The sequence below is a fragment of the Gymnodraco acuticeps genome, unplaced genomic scaffold, assembly GCF_902827175.1.
Source record: "Gymnodraco acuticeps unplaced genomic scaffold, fGymAcu1.1, whole genome shotgun sequence".
NCBI classification, from domain to species: domain Eukaryota; kingdom Metazoa; phylum Chordata; class Actinopteri; order Perciformes; family Bathydraconidae; genus Gymnodraco; species Gymnodraco acuticeps.
The window spans coordinates 999,939-1,018,859 of NW_022990583.1; the positions used below are offsets into that span (position 1 = coordinate 999,939).

General features: G+C 41.2%; 1 protein-coding gene across 1 annotated transcript; it reads right to left on the reverse strand.

Moving 5' to 3' along the window:
* Positions 1-330: 330 nt before the first annotated feature.
* On the reverse strand, positions 331-3,983 carry LOC117554122. Its single transcript, XM_034228380.1, has 9 exons — positions 3,871-3,983; positions 3,674-3,728; positions 3,205-3,582; positions 3,097-3,126; positions 2,925-2,933; positions 2,691-2,832; positions 2,450-2,524; positions 1,729-1,810; positions 331-1,626 (listed from the first exon to the last, which is right to left on the reverse strand). The coding sequence occupies exons 1-9, from the start codon at positions 3,916-3,918 to the stop codon at positions 1,555-1,557; spliced, it is 891 nt and encodes a 296-aa protein (XP_034084271.1). The 5' UTR covers positions 3,919-3,983; the 3' UTR covers positions 331-1,554.
* Positions 3,984-18,921: the final 14,938 nt, after the last annotated feature.

The window sequence follows — 18,921 nt, forward strand, 5'->3', positions numbered from 1 at the left end:
TGACATTCAGGGATGCAAACATTAAAACATGGGACTGTAATAGCAGTATTATGTTGAGTAACTTATTTTGATAAAGTAAGGAATAACAGTGGTTTACTTTGGGCTGTAACATACTGTAAGATAAATTGCACCATTAACCTTTATGAAAACTAACTCCATACTTGGAAATAGTCTGAGAGACCAACCCTTGGAGGACAATCGAGTCACAGAAAAGATGATAAGCCAGAGCAAAGTGTGCGGGACACTGATACAACCAAGGTCGAGAAAAGTTTTCTAGCAAAACCATATCAGAATGAAACTATTGGTCACAAAAACAGAAACAATAGCAGCTTCACTTAAATCCACTTTATTGACGACAGGACTTTATGCACAGTAGTTGGCTGCTGTTGTTCAGTAATTCAATAGAGGACAAGTAGACAATGTTAATCATGGAGAGGAAACTATATACATTTTAATATTTTGTTTGATGGTACAGACCATAACTCTATCATTACATATAATAACTTAATCCCCTAATAGGAGACTGAACCAGAAAAGAAAACAGAAGTTTCAGCTGCAGCACAGATGATACAGGACGTGAATTGCCAAACACATTGTGAAAGATTTGAAAAAACCCACAACCATTTTAACCCCACCTTTTCAAGTAAAAACTGAAGTTGTAAACAGAATATTACATGAAGACATTACTCAGAAAACAGAACTTAAGTCATGGGATGTTGCCCAACCTGCTAAATTATTGGTGTCATTTCCTGTATCACTCACTAGAATTAATTTTTCTTAATGTTCAATTCTAATGATGCTAAACGGCAAAATATCTATCTGCTAAACCTGTTAAAGCCATAGAATGATCATGTTTAAGGCAAATAAGCAATGGTTAAGGTAAGACCTATAAACAGTTAGTTAAGATTAGCAAAGGTTCAGTGCAATTAAAAGGTGAACAACAATTGCAGGCTGCACTGGACACATCTATAAATAATGTGTAATTTACACAAGTAATAATGAGTTTAACAATTAAATTAAACTTAAGAATTAAAGCACAATTAAAGATATGGCTCTGAGCAATATTAAACTGTACATTGTCAATGGTTACATATTCAGTGTAATAAATAAAGGCCAAATAAACAATTTTAAGGATGGTAAAATTAAATGGAATAAATAAATGGCTGCAGTTATATGAAACCCAAACTAGCCTTAAACCCTGGGAAGTTGACCCACAAAATAAGGTCCCCCATCTGCCATAGCACCAAGACATGTCGCTCTGTAGATTTGTCATTCTTAGTAGTTTATCTTTTGAATCTCTCTGTGGTTGTTTTTATTCTCTTCGTGATCATTTTATGTCTCCCTGTAGAAACCTATTGAGGGCCATCAGATTTAATTTCGGGAGGGTTCACTTGCGTTGCTGATATATTCTGCTGCTTTAATCAGTAAACTATATAACCCTGGTCTTGTAAAACTACCTGCCAACAGCCACAATGTTCTCTAAAATAAATACTAAGAAACAAGCAAGTTCAGGTTTTACAAACCATGACCACGTGAGATGCAGTTTATCTTCTATTATGAATAATCCACATTTCCATATATATTTTCTGTGTGTTTCATTCGTTGACCCATCTGACCTGGAGGGGCCTGCAAAAACAAAATGTAGGTTACATGTACTTTTTTGCCTTATTTACGATGTTATTATATTACAACCATTTACTGTGAATGTAAAGTATAGTAATATAGTACCTCAACGTTGTTGTAGACAGGTTCATCAATGACTTTCAGTTCAGAAGTGTTCTCGTTCTCTTGAGTCTTGCTAGATGCGTTTCTGAAAAGACAAACAGACATGTTTGGATTCTAATTTGAGAAACAAAATGTGTTATTTTATCTGCAACTTGCGAACAACTTGTGGAATAATAGTTTTCACTAGACTAAAACCTCTTCGTGAGTCTAGTCTTAATTCTTTACAGACGATGAAGTCGTGTATCCTCTTGTGAATCTCGCAAGAATAACTCAGAAACAGAGAACACTGTGACGAAGCCAAAAAGGCTGTGTGGTTTAAATATATTCATGTGAGTTTTTCTTTTTATTGTATTATTATAGATTCATGTGACATCTCTGCAGCATATTTTCATAGCTTAGTTTGTCTTGATAAGAAGGATGTATATTTCTACAGTACAGGGTAAAGGTAGAATATTATTTTACAGAAGGAGACTAAAGGCAACCAAACACTTGAAAGAAGGATTTAGAGTAATTTCACAATTTAACAACAAATCAATAATACTTTCCATTTGTATAATGCCTTAATATGATAAACGTAGACAAAATAGAGCCTATCTTTTGAATAAAGCTTAAATGCTAGAGGCTACTTTATTTTCCCCATATATTATACATTTCCAAACAAACAGCCTAGGATGGGTCAATAAATAGCAATCATTTCATTCACAATAAATATCATGAAACAAACCTTTTAGCTTGGTTTGATGATACTCGGCTAACATTGGCGTAATATCCAGATTCTTCCCTGGTCAAAGGTTGTGACCTGCCAAATATGACAATTAGATATCAGTCTTCCATTTTAGCAGAAATGTGAGCTTATATAAAACAAACACATTTAAAAAAGATAACCCCTCCAGACATTTTTACTTTACTTCACTAATGCATCAAGAAAGACAAACGCAAGGACCAGTCATTACACAAAACGTTACCTTTTGTTTTTTAAGAAAAAGAAAATTCCAGCCCCACAAATAATGATCAGAAGTGCAGCAACAGGTACAAAGATGGCTGTATACTTGTATACTAGTGAAGAAGATTCCTGGAGTGTAGCCATTGTGGAGGATACTGCAATATCTGTGGAAAAAAAATTGAAATAGAAATGTAATTACAATTTAACTTTTAAATGTTATAATGAAACTGTCCTTAGAAGAAAACTGTAAACGTACTTGTAGTATCTTCAAAGGTTGGTAATGGTTGTGGTATAATATCAGAAAAACAAAGTAGTTTCATTAAAATTACATTTTACCCTACTTTTTTAAAGAAAAATAAACAACAGCAAATTAAGGAATACTCAGAAACACATTATATACATTTAAATTATGTGCTTAAAGGTTATACCTGACGTATGAATGGCTGGGATAACATCACCTGTGAAAAAAATTCTGGTTTATTTCTTCTTTTTAATTTGTATATATGTACTTTAATGAAATGTACTCAAATTATTACCAGACACAGATATGGAGACAGAGTATGTTCTGTAACTGTACTTCCATCCCTTTCCGATAGCTCTCATATAGATATTTAGTTTTTCATCCGTGAAGTTAAAGATGCAGAGGGAGCAGCTTTTTGGGGTTACACTTCCAAAGAGCTTGGTCTTTCCTCTGTACTTCTCATTCACAAGTGTTTTATTCGGGTGAAAAACGAATGCATCTGGGTCTTTGTCAAAGGAAAAGTGACTTCTCTCAAATGTTTTCCAGTATACTTGAACATTTTCAGAAGATACATTTGACGGATAGGTAAAGCTACAATGTATGGTCACGTTTGAGCCCAGTGTTGCTTGAATGTTTCTGGTGACCTTAACATTCCAAATTTGATCTGTGTGACCTGTGTTAAAGAATAAACGAGAATTATTATTTACATTTAAGTGCATACTTCGTTGGAGGACATTCAAGACAAGCACAAATATGTCACACACCTTCTGAGGTCAGCATCAGTATGAGGCTAAGATGAATCAGGCTCGGCAGCTTCATCTGACCAAAGAAAGACACTCAGAGGTTAACCAACATAATCCTGACACCTTACAGTCCCCTGGGTTCTATCTCATCTGGAAGCCTACATGTGACAAAATTGTGAAGTTAAACTGCCTATATTTTGTAGTACGCAAATACTCACTGTGAGAGGAAGTCCGAAGAGTTTCCAGGGCTTTTTGTGCTTTGGCATATGACATTATATCTAAATATTGGTGTGAAGTTGGGGGGTGTGTTTCCTGTTTCAGTGTGAGTTGAAGAAAAAAGGAAGTTGGCTCAGAAAAGTGAACACTGACCGCGTTCTGACTCTATTTTTGAAAAACATAAACAAGCAGTGTAAACCTCACGTCAGCACTCACTTCTGATGACCGTCAAACTTTTATTAAAACATAAATGAACAAAAACTCAACACTAAAAAGACAGGTAATAAGAATACACAGGGTAATTACAGTGATCAACAACACTTTCCATGTGTAAAATGTCCTGATAAGATAGACTTCGAGAAATGTGAAAATATATTTTAAATCTGTTCACACAGTGTTGCCAGTGTGTGTCTTTCGGGGTTGAGACAGTAAACTGATTTTAAATCTGTTGTTATTATGGGTTATGGGGTATCATTTGGTAGTTGCAAAAGAAAAAGGTTACCAAAGGTCAAATCGATTTAGCTCAGAATCACACATGACACAATCATTTGCCTCAATGGTTATTGCTTCTGTACAATTACACATTACACCACATTAGACCTTCAACTCAAGAAGTCCATGAGATGTGTGGGCACTAAATACAAACATCAACAACTAACTGTTAAGGAAATGAGAGGGCAAATAAGAGTGGCTCAACCTGGTGGAAAATAGATCAAACTACAACTTTGAAGCCAGATGTAACAGAATGCATGCTTAATTAAAGCTTTAGTTGTTTTAGGAGCAACTGTGTGGTTTAATAGTAACGTGACTTCACTTTTGGTTTATTGGATTTATTTTGTTGGAGCTGAGGTTGAACTTCTGAAATTCAAGAAAATAAACTTGTATCCTGGACCTTGACAAAATGTTTGTCAAATGCATCAACACAGCCATTTTTATTAAATAATACAAATGAAATACTCAAATAATAAAAAATCATATATTTCGGCTAATATTTTAAGAACGGTTAATGATAATGAGACAACTTTTGGTGCTTGCCTCTGTTAAAGGAAACCACTAGATGGGGTGAGACTCGCTCGGAAAAGTAAACTTTGACACTCGACTCTACCTGGAATGTGAGCCAAACTCGGATCTCAATGTGTAGCGGGCCCGGCGCCACGAGGGGGCAAAAGGGGGCATTGCCCCCTCAGTTGCCTTATTTGCCCCCTCACTTTGAGCATCATTCATCCATCGAAAAGTAAAATAAATGTCACAATTATTAAATAACTTTAAATAATAATTTATGTCTAGATCAGATATGTGGGCAGGCAGTTGTTGAAACGTGATCGTTGTTCTCGAGTCCAGGAGGAAGTTAAATAAGAGACAATGTAGTCTCAAAATAGGTTGAAATGGGTACTTTAATTAAGTAACGTGGTTTTGAAACAAACAGAGCGATTCAGGCACACAGCTGTATGTCGGGGTGGAGGGAAGACGAGAGGGCGAACAAACCAGGATATCTCTGCATATATCTAACCACTGGCTCCTCCTCTGACGCTGGGGGTCCTCCCTCCAAGTTCTTCTGTGTCCAAATGTGACGAAGATGGCTTCGTCACTGTGGACTGACGGCTTCGGGCTTTGTATATTGCACATGTCTTTTATTTTGAAAAATGTTCCCCCTCCCGTTCTTTCTGTTACTCCTGATTATGTTCACCTGGTGCCCTGTGTTGTCTCCTCCCCCCTCACCTGTGTCTAATTGCTGATTAGTGGGTGTGTATTTAGGCTCTGTGTTTCCTGTTTGGAGAAGGCTGGTAGTGTGGGTGAGATCCTTGTTCGCTGGTGACTGTGTTCACCTGGGCAGCAATATTGAGGCTGTGTATCCTGTACTACAGCGATGAATAAATGCCCACACCGGGTTATATTTGAATTCTCTGCCTCTGCCTCCTTGCTTGGTCGGGCCGCTCAACGGTCAGCTTCACATTTGGTGTCAGAAGTGGGATTGACCAAGTGAGGAGGTGAAAACGATGGAGGAACTGAGGGAGATTATGAAGTCATTCCTACAGTATGAGACAGCCAGATTCAAGCGGGAGGAGTGTCGTTTGAGGAACATGGAGCAGCCGTTTTCACAGATACAGGAACAGGTTTCCCTCATGGAAGAGAAAGAGGAGCAGCTCAGGTTGCAGAGGCAGGAAGAGGAGATGCTGAGAAAGGAAGAGGAGATGCGCTCAGTGGAGGAGGCTTGTCTGATACACCTGCAGGAGGAGAAACTTGCAGAGGAGAAGAAAATTAAAGACGAGGAAGATGCTTTTCTAGCGGAGGAGGAGCGGGTGAAAATGGCCGAGGGGATCCGTCGGGAGAGAGAGCGCGTCATGCAGCAACAGCTGGAGGAGATAAGGGCTCAGGCAGAGGCCCTGTCAGCCGCTCAGACTCAGGTGGAGAAGCAGGTGATGAAGACGCTGCAGGCGGAGAAGGCGGCGTACGTGGAGAACCTGACGGAGGCCATCGCGAAGGAGCGGGAGAAAGAGTTGAGGAAGAAAGGGAAGCTTCCTTCCGACTTCACGCCCTCCTCTGAGGAAACCATGCGGCACAAGGGGAAGCAGAAACACCGGGCGGAGTGGAGACACATGGAGGAGAGCAAAATGGCCAAGATCAATAAGTGTCGCAGGAATGAGGTACTGTTCTCTTTCGGGAGAGGAAGGAGGAAATGTGACGAAGATGGCTTCGTCACTGTGGACTGACGGCTTCGGGCTTTGTATATTGCACATGTCTTTTATTTTGAAAAGTGTTCCCCCTCCCGTTCTTTCTGTTACTCCTGATTATGTTCATCTGGTGTCCTGTGTTGTCTCCTCCCCCCTCACCTGTGTCTAATTGCTGATTAGTGGGTGTGTATTTAGGCTCTGTGTTTCCTGTTTGGTGAAGGCTGGTAGTGTGGGTGAGATCCTTGTGGCTGGTGACTGTGTTCACCTGGGCAGCAATATTGAGTCTGTGTATCCTGTACCACAGCGATGAATAAATGCCCACACCGGGTTATATTTGAATTCTCTGCCTCTGCCTCCTTGCTTGGTCGGGCCGCTCAACGGTCAGCTTCACACCAATATTGCGTAAATCAGAGGATTTAGACTGTGTTAATTGTATAACTCCACACGCCTTTTCTCCTCATACACTCATTCATGACTTTTTATTTAATGCATTTGCTGTAATCATTGTTAACGTAAAACCGGAAGTGACGTCACTATTGACAACGGAGTCAAGTCAAGTAACGTGTAAAAAAGCCTCAACCCCAAGTGAGTAGTCTTAATTAATGTTAGCGTGTGTGCTTAGCTGTAAACACAGCCGGATGGTTGACCAAAAGGTCCCCGTTTTCCGGACAAAGTACCCTTTTTCGGTGGCCGGTACTCGGTTGAAACTCTCGAAAATGTTCCCGTTTTTGAATGTGCGTTAAAAAACATAGGCTGAAGTCGAATAGTCCATTTAGCTTAGGAACCTTCCTAACGGAGTGAAATTACCCGGAAGTCCCTCAGTGGCAGCCATGATAAGTGCCGTTCGAATTCTCTAGAATCTAGATCTAGGAAAGGAGGTTTCAAAGGAAGTTTGAAACCTCCTTTCCTATCATCTAGAGATGATACGAAAGGAGGTTTCAAACTTCCTTTATAACCTCCTTTAGCTTAGGAACCACTGGACCTCCCTTGACGAGAGGAGAAAATGCTGCCCCACAATGCCTTGCAGCATTTGCCGTCACCCAACAGTCGGTCGTTCACGGAAACAACCGATTATGACAGAGAAATTATATCATGAAAGTTTCGGTGCTTATTAAGCATTTTAAAGCGTATGTGGTAACTTGCCAAAGTGCTTTGTTTTGAACGTTCATCAGTATTATAATTAGGGCCGGGACTCGATTAAAAAAATTAATCTAATTAATTAGAGGCTTTGTAATTAATTAATCGAAATTAATCGCATTTTTAATCACATATAAATATTTGACCTGAGAACAGTGAGAAGCAATTTTTTTCACATGGATTTTAGTATACCATTAGGCGCATTCACACCGCGGTACTTTTCCCACAAAGGTTCATGAGAATTTAGTTCATGAGAACTCTTTGAATCTGGGGGTGGATTAGGCAAATTAAGCCGCTGACGTCACTTCTTCTTCTTCTGCTTTGGGTTTACTGGCAGGCCGCAAACCACTTCACGGCGTATACTGCCGCCCAAAGTCCCCGGCCGGAAGTCCCAGGAGTTGGGGACTGGCTTCAGTAGAAGCTGCTGGGAGTCCCAGCAGCCTTCCGAGTAAATCGCCAGAACGCCGACACCTCCTCATCTCCACCGCTCCCATGTTTTATTTTGTGTTGCCATAAATTAGTCTCTCTGCGTTTCTGCGCTGGGATAATGCTAATAATGCTAATGCGAGGATAATAAAATGGCGGCTTCACAAAACTTTTTGGGAGTTTTACGGGGCGTGGTTTGCAATCCGCCCAGCCAATCAGAAATATAGCTCTTTTCTCACAAGAGAGCCGTACGAAAGTCCCTGCTTTCGTGGGGGTAAAAAGGTTCTCATGAACTAATTTTAGTACCGGCTCTTTTTGGTGTGAACGCGATAAAAGAGGCTAACGTCCACGCTAGCTTCCACGCTAGCTGCTATATGTTTTGCATTGAGGTGATGCTTGAGGCTTGATGTGCTGCGCTGATATGCAAATTCCTTTTTCCATAATTTGCACACAACCGTGCTCTTATCGACGCTTCCATCCGTCCGTTTTTTAAAACAACATTTCCCACTGTTGTTCACTGTGGTTTGTTGTTGTCTGAAGTCATGAACGTCCGTCCTGGGAGAGGGATCCCTCCTCTGTTGCTCTCCCTGAGGTTTCTGCCATTTTTCCCTTTAAACTGTGGGATTTCTTCGGAAGTTTTTCCTTGTACAATGTGAGGGTCTAAGGACAGAGGGTGTCGTATTGTCATACTGATATTTTGTACAAACTGTAAAGTCCACTGAGACAAATGTAACATTTGTGATATTGGGCTATATAAATAAACATTGATTGATTGATGAACGTTAGTTGGTGCTCCAGTATAATCGGTACGCCTGAAACTCATCCAGTGAGAAACGTTCCGCGGTGCAAAAATAAGTGCGATTAAAATGCGTTAATTTTTGTGTAATTAATTAATCTTAATTAACGCGTTAAAGTCCCGGCCCTAGTTATTATGTATGACACCTCTATTAGGTTTTACCTTAAATTGTCCTTGGGCAGACACACACACCGTTAATATTGGGTATTTTATTGGGTTCGGGATTCCTATGGATGACTGCCATAGGAGAGAGCGCAGAGAAGCATGTAAAACTGCGACTCCGCCTCCTGGTCTCAACTCCAGTTTGTCATGGATTAAGTCCACAAAGCCCTGAAATGTTTGCCGAAATGAGATCTGCACCATCCAAAGTAGGATGAATGCCGTCTCTCTTAATCAGACCAGGTTTTCCCCAGAAGGCTGTCCAATTATTTACGAAGCCCACATTGTTTGCTGGGCACCACCAAGACAACCAGCGCTGAAATGATGACATGCGGCTATACATGTCATCACTGATCAGATTGGGGAGGGGACAGGGGCGGACTGGCCATCTGTAGAATCTGGAGAACCACAGAACGGCCGGTCGTCAAGGGCCGTTGACGGCCGGCCGGCCCTTTAAAAAAAAGAAAAAAGTTTAACGTCATCATTTAAATTGCGCTGACGGCCGACAGAGGGCGACAGCGGCCGCTAATGCAGTTGTGTGGTTCTTATCTGTCAAATAATCACACACGAAGAAGAAAAAAGACCGGCCACAGGAAGAGAAGGGATTAGACGCCGCGGCAGACAGGGAGAATAAAAAACATGGATAAATATCAAAGAAAACGAAAAGAAAAAGGTGGGGCCGAGAAGGCAAGAGAGAAAAAGGTGAAGTCACTCGCAGGTGAAGCATATCAATGTCGCAAATTGACAGACCTTTTTGGCAGCAGCGCTGCTACAAGCACTATCAGCAGCAGCTTAGAACAAGTGCAAGATGATGAAGAGAATGATGAGGGCGCGAGTTCAGATATGCAGCCAGCCTCCTGCGTTCATGATGAGGGACAGAGTTGAGCTGCTGGAAGAACCAGCTCAACTGGCACACGTGCAGGGCAAGAGCAAGAGGTGGGTGAGAATTATCCCTTGAACTCAGTGGCGTTTTCTCCTGGAGGCCAAGGGAAGCCAGGCTTCCCCTGTTTTTTTGGATTGTAGTTATAATTTTAATAAATAAATAAAAACACTTTGTTTAGTTTCGGTAATTATTCTGCCGGCCCGTCTCTTCCCCCATTCTCCCAGTATTTTTACAAAGAGTGAAACAGCGCCCCTCTAGATGTTATGATGAAACAGTAGATTGCACTCTGTTGCGAGAGGAGGCTAGCCGAAATTGGCTTCCCTTGGTGAAAATAAATTGAGGGATTTACCAATCAGATGAGGCTAACATCATGCCTGACAATCCAATCAAATCGCATCAACTTCAGTTCGTACCGTAACTGTCATCACAAAAAGTAGCAAGCAACTGAAGCAATTGCAATTATGGAGGGTAGAGATTTGGAGTATTTCATCAAACATAATTTTACTAAACTTCCGCTACACAGCAGCAACTAAAAATGAAATCTGATGACAGGCCAATGCCCAAACTGGAGCTGTGTACAGAGAGGGAAAAAGGAGCGAATCGGACATAAAACTTTAAATAATAAACAGCGGATTTCTAACATTTGACATTTCATGTGGCCGGACTGGGTCAGTTTCCAGGGCTGAATTTTAGTCCCAGTCCGCCCCTGGGAGGGGACCAGAGAAGATTACGGTGTCCGACATTGTTTTAGCATAACTACACACCGACTCCACACCACCTCTACTTCTTCTTCTTCTACCTCTACTTCTTCTTCTTCTACCTCTACTTCTTCTTCTTCTACTTCTTCTTCTCCTTCTTCTTCTTCTTCTTCTTGTTCTACTTCTAATTCAATGTGCCTTCCCGCAAAATATTGGACAAAAGAAAGTCGGCTAGTAGTGTCAACTAAATCCATAGTATTACAACAAAAGTGCTTTAAACTAGGTAAATTACAAATGTATGTTCTCATTAACTAAGTACGGGATTGAATATTAAATTAGTTTAGATTAGATTTATTGTCCCCAGGGGGAAATTCATTTTCACAGCACTGTGAAAACAATATGAAATTGACAAAAAATAAGACAGACATCTACAGATAGCACCACACATGATGGTTACTTGTTATTATTTAGGTCTGCAATGCCTGTATGTATCAGGATTTTTCAAAAGCGAGCCCTTTTACTATAATAATAATATGTTATGTATTATATAAACCGTATCCGTATTGGTACAATGAGCGACATCTAGTGACGGATTTTGGAACATTGATTGGATTTTTCTCATGGCAGTTAGACTCTAGAGACAAACCAGGGGACTTGGAGTTGGGAGTTGGGACTGTTTAATCTGTGTCTGTATATTTGGTGTAGTATTTTATCCAATATTACATTTTGTTCATATATTTGTCACTTTGTTATGAAATGCCAGGTTTTAGGCCTATACCAGTTTAATTTAGGTTAGGGTTGGACCCCAAACCTGTTTTTCAGGTCTCAGGCTCGAAAATGACATTTCTAGAACAAATGACCATAACTACACTTCTAAAAGAGGAAAATTAATAATCTTTTCTCTCAAAGTAATGCTAAACCTGTGAGTTGGATGTAGACAGGTCAGAATCAATAGGCCTATAGATGTTTTTTATTTTAAAGAAAATTCAGATTGAACATAGTAAAATTATAAATTATAGTGTCTGTCGGACAGACACTATAATTTATAATTTTACTATGTTCAATCTGAATGGATCTGAATCTGAATCAGTGCTGGAATTGGGCCGGTACTCACCGGTACGCAGTACCGGCACTTCTGGTTCTGACCCATGGAGTACCGGCACTTCTTGCTCAGTACCGGCATGCTGGCGGTACTCCGGTACTCATGCACCGTGCCAGTACTCAACACTCTCCCGCCGTTCTTATTATACATCCATATATATATATACAGCCGCCCTGTACTCAGTAGATGCGTCATGAGGTGCCAAACGAACATTCTCATCGCTCTAACCGCTGGAGTTTCACAGCGGCTGTCAGCTGTTTACTCCTGTCATTCAAACAGAACGTGCTGGAGAGGGGGCGGGGCTTATCTTCTCCATGTAAATACTGTGGTGGAAACGACTATGTCAAAATTAACCTATTTGACCGTGATTTAATAGTAATACACGTTTCAAAATAATAATAATAATAATGCCGAAGTAACAACATACTGAAAACTGTTAGTAAAACCATGTTTTAATGCTTTACAATTTACATACCTAGATGCACGTGTGTTGTGTTTATGCAGTGCAACTCCCACCCAGTGGGTGGCTATGTAGAGTGATAGAACAGAGCAGGCACGCCCCCGAGAGAAGGAAAGCAAGTCACGTCACAAATTAGCATTTCTAAAATGTTAGCGTGGATTAATAAAAGTGCAAAAAGACAGCGGTTGTCGCCGGAAGAAACTTCAAATACAGAGAATGCTGTGCCTGTGTTGGAAATTGTGTCTGATGGGGAGCTTTCTTTGGTTGATCCTCCTGCTCCAAGTTCTAGTGCATTAGCATTAGCACTAGCTCCGCCGCCTCCTCCAGAGCCTCTAACGTTAGCTGCTGCTGGCGCAACTGCCACCACCAACACCGGGCAAAGCGATGCACCTGACTGCTGGACAACGGACCAGGTGCAATATTTTTGCAAGACCAATGCATGGCTCCTTCTTAAAGATAAGAAGCTAGGATGTCGGATATGCAGAGATGTCAAATCTTTGGGAATACACACTGGACAAGGACTGAAACTGTCAACTGAATGGGGTGAGTGTGCAGTGTCTCATTTCGGTGTTGACAAGGGCAAACAACAAGCTAGCCTGAGAAAAAAAATCAAAGAACATAAAGAATCACAAGCCCATGTAAAAGCTGCTGACATCCTTACATCTGCTTCACGTGAAACTATTCAACATCAAGTGCAGTCTATGCATAAATCTGAATTAGACACCACTATCAGAGTTTTTCGAACGGCATATAAAATTGGCAAACATAGCCGGCCATTCACAGACATGCCAATTGATTTGAATGTACAGAAACTGAATGGGCTGAACGTGGGCAGGGTTTTGCACTCCAATAAAACCTGTGGCGAAATCATCGACCACATAGCTCATGAGCTGAAGAAAAAAATGGCAAAAGACATTACAGAAAACCAAAGAAAACTCTGTGTTTTGGTCGATGAATCTACCACTATTAGTGGTAAAACGGTGCTTGTTGTGTGTCTACGCTCAGCATTAGCTGATGCTGAGCCCGAAACGTTTTTTTGGGAGCTGATCGAGTTGGATGGAACAACGGCTGATGACATCACAAAGGCGTTAATGGAGTGTTTTGGAAGAGATTTTAACGAGGACTTTTTAGGTCAGTGTTTCGTTTATTTTGCATGTGATGGGGCTTCAGTCATGCTAGGGAAGAGAACAGGCGTTGCTACCCAGTTGTGTAGTAAATTCCCAAGCCTGTTTGTGTGGCACTGCTCCAATCATCGTCTAGAGCTGGCAGTTGGGGATGTGGTCAAGGAGGTCTCAGGGCTCAATCATTTCCAGATCTTTTTTGACAAACTCTATTCCTTGTTCCATGCCTCCCCCAAAAATCAGAGGCAGTTAGCGCAGTATGCGCAAGCAGTCGGACAGCGTCTCCTGGTGATAGGGCGTGTTTTGTCCATCCGCTGGGTGGCTTCAAGTGAAAGGAGCGTCAGAGCAGTCTGGGAAAACTACCGAGTGCTTCATGATCACTTCATAAATGCTGCAAACGACACGAGCAGGGATTCCAGAGACAGAGCAAAGTACAAGGGCCTGGATGATGTGCTCACATCTGCAACGTTTGTCAGCAATCTGGGACTGATGTACGATGCGCTCACAGAGCTCAGCGACCTCTCTCTGCAACTCCAAAAAAGAGAGATCACACTGCCTACAGCAGATAGGCTCTTAACTCGAGAAATACGAGTTTTTGAATCCATGGTCACCATGCCTGGCCCACACATGACTACAGTTCATACAGCTCTAGCTGAGAAGTCCTTCAAGGGTGTTGCCCTGCGTGAGAATGGCAGGCTTGTACAGATTCATGCAGGTCAGTTTTTCCGCAGTATGGTAGAGAATCTGAGACACAGAATGACTTCCACAACCTCCTCTCATGTCAGCACAAGAGAAATCCCATTACATGGCCGGGAGGCCCGGGACAATCAGCTAATCCAGGACATGAAAGTTATCCATCCTGGAAGTTGGCCTGAAGAGGAGTTAGACGTACAGTATGGGGACGTAGAGGTGCTACGTTTGTGCGAAGTGCTGAAAGTGGACAGAAGAGAGACTGTTCAGGGCTATCGCGAATACAAGGAAACCAGGGCATCCCGTACACCTGCTGCCATGGAGCCTCTACTGAAAGCAGTCCGAACCATCGCTGTCTCCACTAGTGAGTGTGAGCGGGCATTCAGCTGCATGAACGATATCCTTACTGCAAAAAGGAATGCTCTCTCTGTCAGCCGACTGTCCAGCCTGGTTTTCATTAAATGTAATGGACCATCACTAGGACAGTTCAATCCGGAACAGTATGTGAGGTCCTGGCTGGCAAAGGGAAGGAGAAGTGCTGATGAAAGAGCCTGTCCAGCTCCAGCCCCTGATACTGATGTCCCCAAGGCCTTCTGGAGCCTTTTCTAACAATGTGAAGTATATTGCAAAGCAGCTCACCCAGTGAGAAGACTTTTGGCATAATGTGCCGATTTGTACAGATCCTGGAGATAGAAGGACTTCAGACCAACCAGGGAGTTATCTGATCAGCTTGGTGTTCAATGTAACTCTTTACCATGGCTCAGACTTTGTTACTTGCAGTTACAGTTTCTCATTTTAGATTGTGCAAATTTTGCATTTGTTTTTACATGTTCTTTGTTCATGCTCTTTATCATTTTTCTGAGTTGGAAAGTTAGATTGCATCATAGTTTACTTTATACATATTTGTATTCTTCAGTGGTGAAGTATATTGCAAAGCAGCTCAGCCATGTGAGAAGACTTTTGGCACTTTTTCGTTTTTCGTTTTCTGAGTTGGAAAGTTAGATTGCATTCAAAATGTACAGAAATACTTAATTTTGTTAAAGCTTTTTATAAAAAATGCTTCTGACCAGAGCTTTGTTTCCTTGTCATTAATGTTGAACACCACCAGAGGGGCTCTCACCTGAAAGGTCTCTGCTTCATGTGTCTTCAGCAGAAGATCTAGACTTTGATTGCTATATTTTCAGTTAATATTGACCTTACTGAGCTTTAGCCATATCCGCTGCCTATCATAAAAAATGTTAAGTACAGTGAACCTTTCTAAAATATACAGTAGTAAAGAGACAAACCCACCAGCATTATAGTAGCCAAATTCTTGTTTGTGGGCTGTATATATAAAATTGACTTGAAAAAGTTGCTGATTTTAGAGTACTGGCACCTTTTTCATTCCAATTCAAGCACTGGTCTGTCCAACAATTCTTTTTTACTTATAGTGAAAACTACCCTTGGATGATGGGTTAGTAGACTAAAAGCTTTAGGAATCCAAAGTACAACATATAATAAGTACCCTGTATCAAGATTGATGCTAAACAAGTGAAATGTGACCTTTTTATAGAGATTTAGCACAAAAAAACACTTCTGGGGTCATTTGGGTGGATTTTCCATATCTCTTGGTCGATTTTGACGAATGAAATCTCTTTATAACCGCTAGAGCCAATGGAATCGAAGGGGGTTTTCACATAGACACCAACGTTAACACAAAAAGGTGGGGGCTTTGCGCATGTAGTTTTGCATGAGAGTGAAGCAATCTCTCGCTCTGACATCTGGAAACGGAAAAGCAGGTTTATTGCTTATGGATTATCAGAAATCATTTCAAAGGGACACTCACACATTGGATTAACCTATGGATTAACTTCAGCAGCGTTTTTATCGTTTTAATGCCATTGAAGACCAGTTTTGACCAGACAACAACCAAGGTAGGCGATGTTAGCGTTTTTAGCTACCTAGCACCACATGTTTTGATTAGGGCTGTCAGTCGATTAAAATATTTAATCGCGATTAATCGCATTATTGTCAATAGTTAATCGCGATTAATCGCAAATTAATCGCACATTTTTGATCTGTTCTAAATGTACCTTAGAGGAATATTTTTCAAGTTTGTAATACTCTTATCAACATATGAGTGGACAAATATGCTTTATGCTAATGTTTATTATCATTTGAACAATGACAAATATTCTCATGAATATTAAACACAACAACCTCTGAACATTACAAATATTCGCCTCAATTCAACCTGGAACCTCTCTCATACAATAATACAATACAAATGGTGTGTGTGTGTGTGTGTGTGTGTGTGTGTGTGTGTGTGTGTGTGTGTGTGTGTGTGTGTGTGTGTGTGGGGGGGGGGGGGGTGTGTGTGTGTGTGTGTGTGTGTGTGGTGTGTGTGTGTGTGTGTGTGTGTGTGTGTGTGTGTGTGTGTGTGTGTGGGGGGGGTGTGTGTGTGTGTGTGTGTGTGTGTGTGTGTGTGTGTGTGTGTGTGTGTGTGTGTGTGTGTGTGTGTCAGGGTTTCCGCTAGGATTTTTTCTCGCCGGTCAAATGTCCGGGCAGAATTAATTTTATCGGACAAATTTGAAACTTACCGGTCATATTTCACTAATAATAATAAGAGTTGTGTAGCAGAGTTTCCGTTAGCAGGTAATTACCGGAGCAGATATGCTGATGTTTAAAACTCAGTTAATGGGGCTCGTTTTATATTGCTTCAGTTTATAATCGTAACAGATCGAAAAATTCAGATTCATTTTCCAATAAATGATTCCACAAACAACAAACAACATAATTATTACATTCAAACAAACTACTTGTAGTAGATGAAGTACATTATTCAAAAGTTTACATCAACTTTGAATAATAACACGGGAGAAACGGATGCTCTCTTTTCCCTCTCCCTCCCTCTCTCCTGACAGCCCGTCAGTTTCTCATGCAGCTCCTGCAGCTCGCTAAACAGAGGCGGGGCTTCAGGTGATCATGCAGAGCTGCGTGTCTCTGTCAGACTCAGCAGCTGATCTGATCTCTCTCTCGTGTCCGGTTATACTTCACTCGCGTTTATGTCCATATCGATCAGATCCAGCTCTCCTGATCGTCCTTTATAGAGAGCACCGATCAAACTATTAAGAGTGAATATCGGCCGATAATGACCGGCGGCCGATCTATCGGAGCCTCCCTAATTATTACCAGACATTTTGACCGGCAGGTTTTGAATTTACCGGTTTTTAATAAATGTTACCAGCTAAAAACCGGTAATTACCGGCTAACGGAAACCCTGGTGTGTGTGTGTGTGTGTGTGATGGATCGTTGGAGCTATGTGCAACTCAAGGCATAATTATGCTCGATCAATCATGTTGCGCGCACTATCCGTGCTGAGTGTGCTGACTTTTCGTACAATGGCCCACTGTCTGGCTACCTGCATAGAGTCAAGTGCTCGGCACAGTTGTGGCGAAATGTCGCTCCTCTGTTTTCATTTAAACAGCTCCTTATATCCGTTAGCGCAGCTAGCTAACACCAGATGCTAAGAACAAAAATACACATAAGGTCTCTCTCTCTCGCTCGCTCGGGCCACACATACACACACCCTCCCGGTCCTCCCAATGGCCAGTCGGTGCCTGCCGGTGAGCGTGGAAGTGTGGTCTGCCACAAGCGGGCGGCAGTAGCGGGGCTGTCAGCATCAGCTTGTAGATGGTATTTTAAACTCGATGCGCTCTGAAACTACGGGGCGGCCGAGGAAACAAAATACACATGCGGTAATCGCGTTAAAATAATTAGTGGCGTTAATTTTTTTTTGATGAGTTTTTGAGTTTTGATGTCTGTTTTTGTTTATAAAGTCGCGAGTTCTTAACATAGAGTGATAATGTATGTACCAAACGATTCTGTGTCATCTCACGATGCGAATCAATGAGTTGGATGTGCAGAAAAGATAAATAATAAGGGTTTTATGAGTGATTTTCTGTGCAGTAATCTGTTAGTATGTTTCACTCGTTGCTAATTCAGAGGCTTTCAGTTAGCATTGTGGGTTTTAAAAATAAAAAAAAGATTGGTTAGCTGAGTTTCTTCCCGTTATATGGACATACAACATTAATAGTTTATTACATCTTAACCTGTTAAGCTCGAGAGACCCCGGTACCGGGGCAACATCTTGCAGGAAACAGTGTCTGAGGGCATGTTCATTTAATAAACTATGAATATTTTTATATCCATGTAACGGGAGGAAACTCGTCTAACTGATCTTTTTTTTTTTTTTTTTTTAAAGAAACCCACAATGCTAACGTTGAGCCTCTGAATTAACAACGAGCGAAAAATGCTAACAGATTTACTGCACCGAAACTCACTCATAAAAGCTTATTATTTATCCATTCTGTACATCTAACCCATCGATCTGATCGTGAGATGACACAGAATCGATGGGTACAGACATTATCACTCAATGATACGAACTTGCGACTTTATAAACAAAAACAGACATCAAAACATGTGGCGCTATAGGTAGCTAAAAACGCTAACATGTCGTATTCTGGTCAAAAGTGGTCTTCAATGGCATTAAAACGATAAAAGCTCTGCTGAAGTTAATCCATAGGTTAATCCAATGTGTCTGTGTTCCTTTGAAATGATTTCTGATAATCCATAAGCAATAAACCTGCTTTTCCGTTTCCAGATGTCAGAGCTAGAGATAGGTTCGCTCTGATGCAAAACTGCATGCGCAAAGCCCCCACCTTTTTGTTTTACCATGTGTGTGTTTGGGGGAATCCCCCTTCGATTCTAGTGGCTCTAACGGTCAGAAAGAGATGTCAATCAGCAAAATCGACAAAGGGGGGCCAGAGATATGGAAAATCCACCCAAATGACCCCAGAAGTGCGTGTTTCTTTTGCTAAATCTCTCTAAAAAGGTCAGATATCACTTGTTTTGCATCAATCTTGAT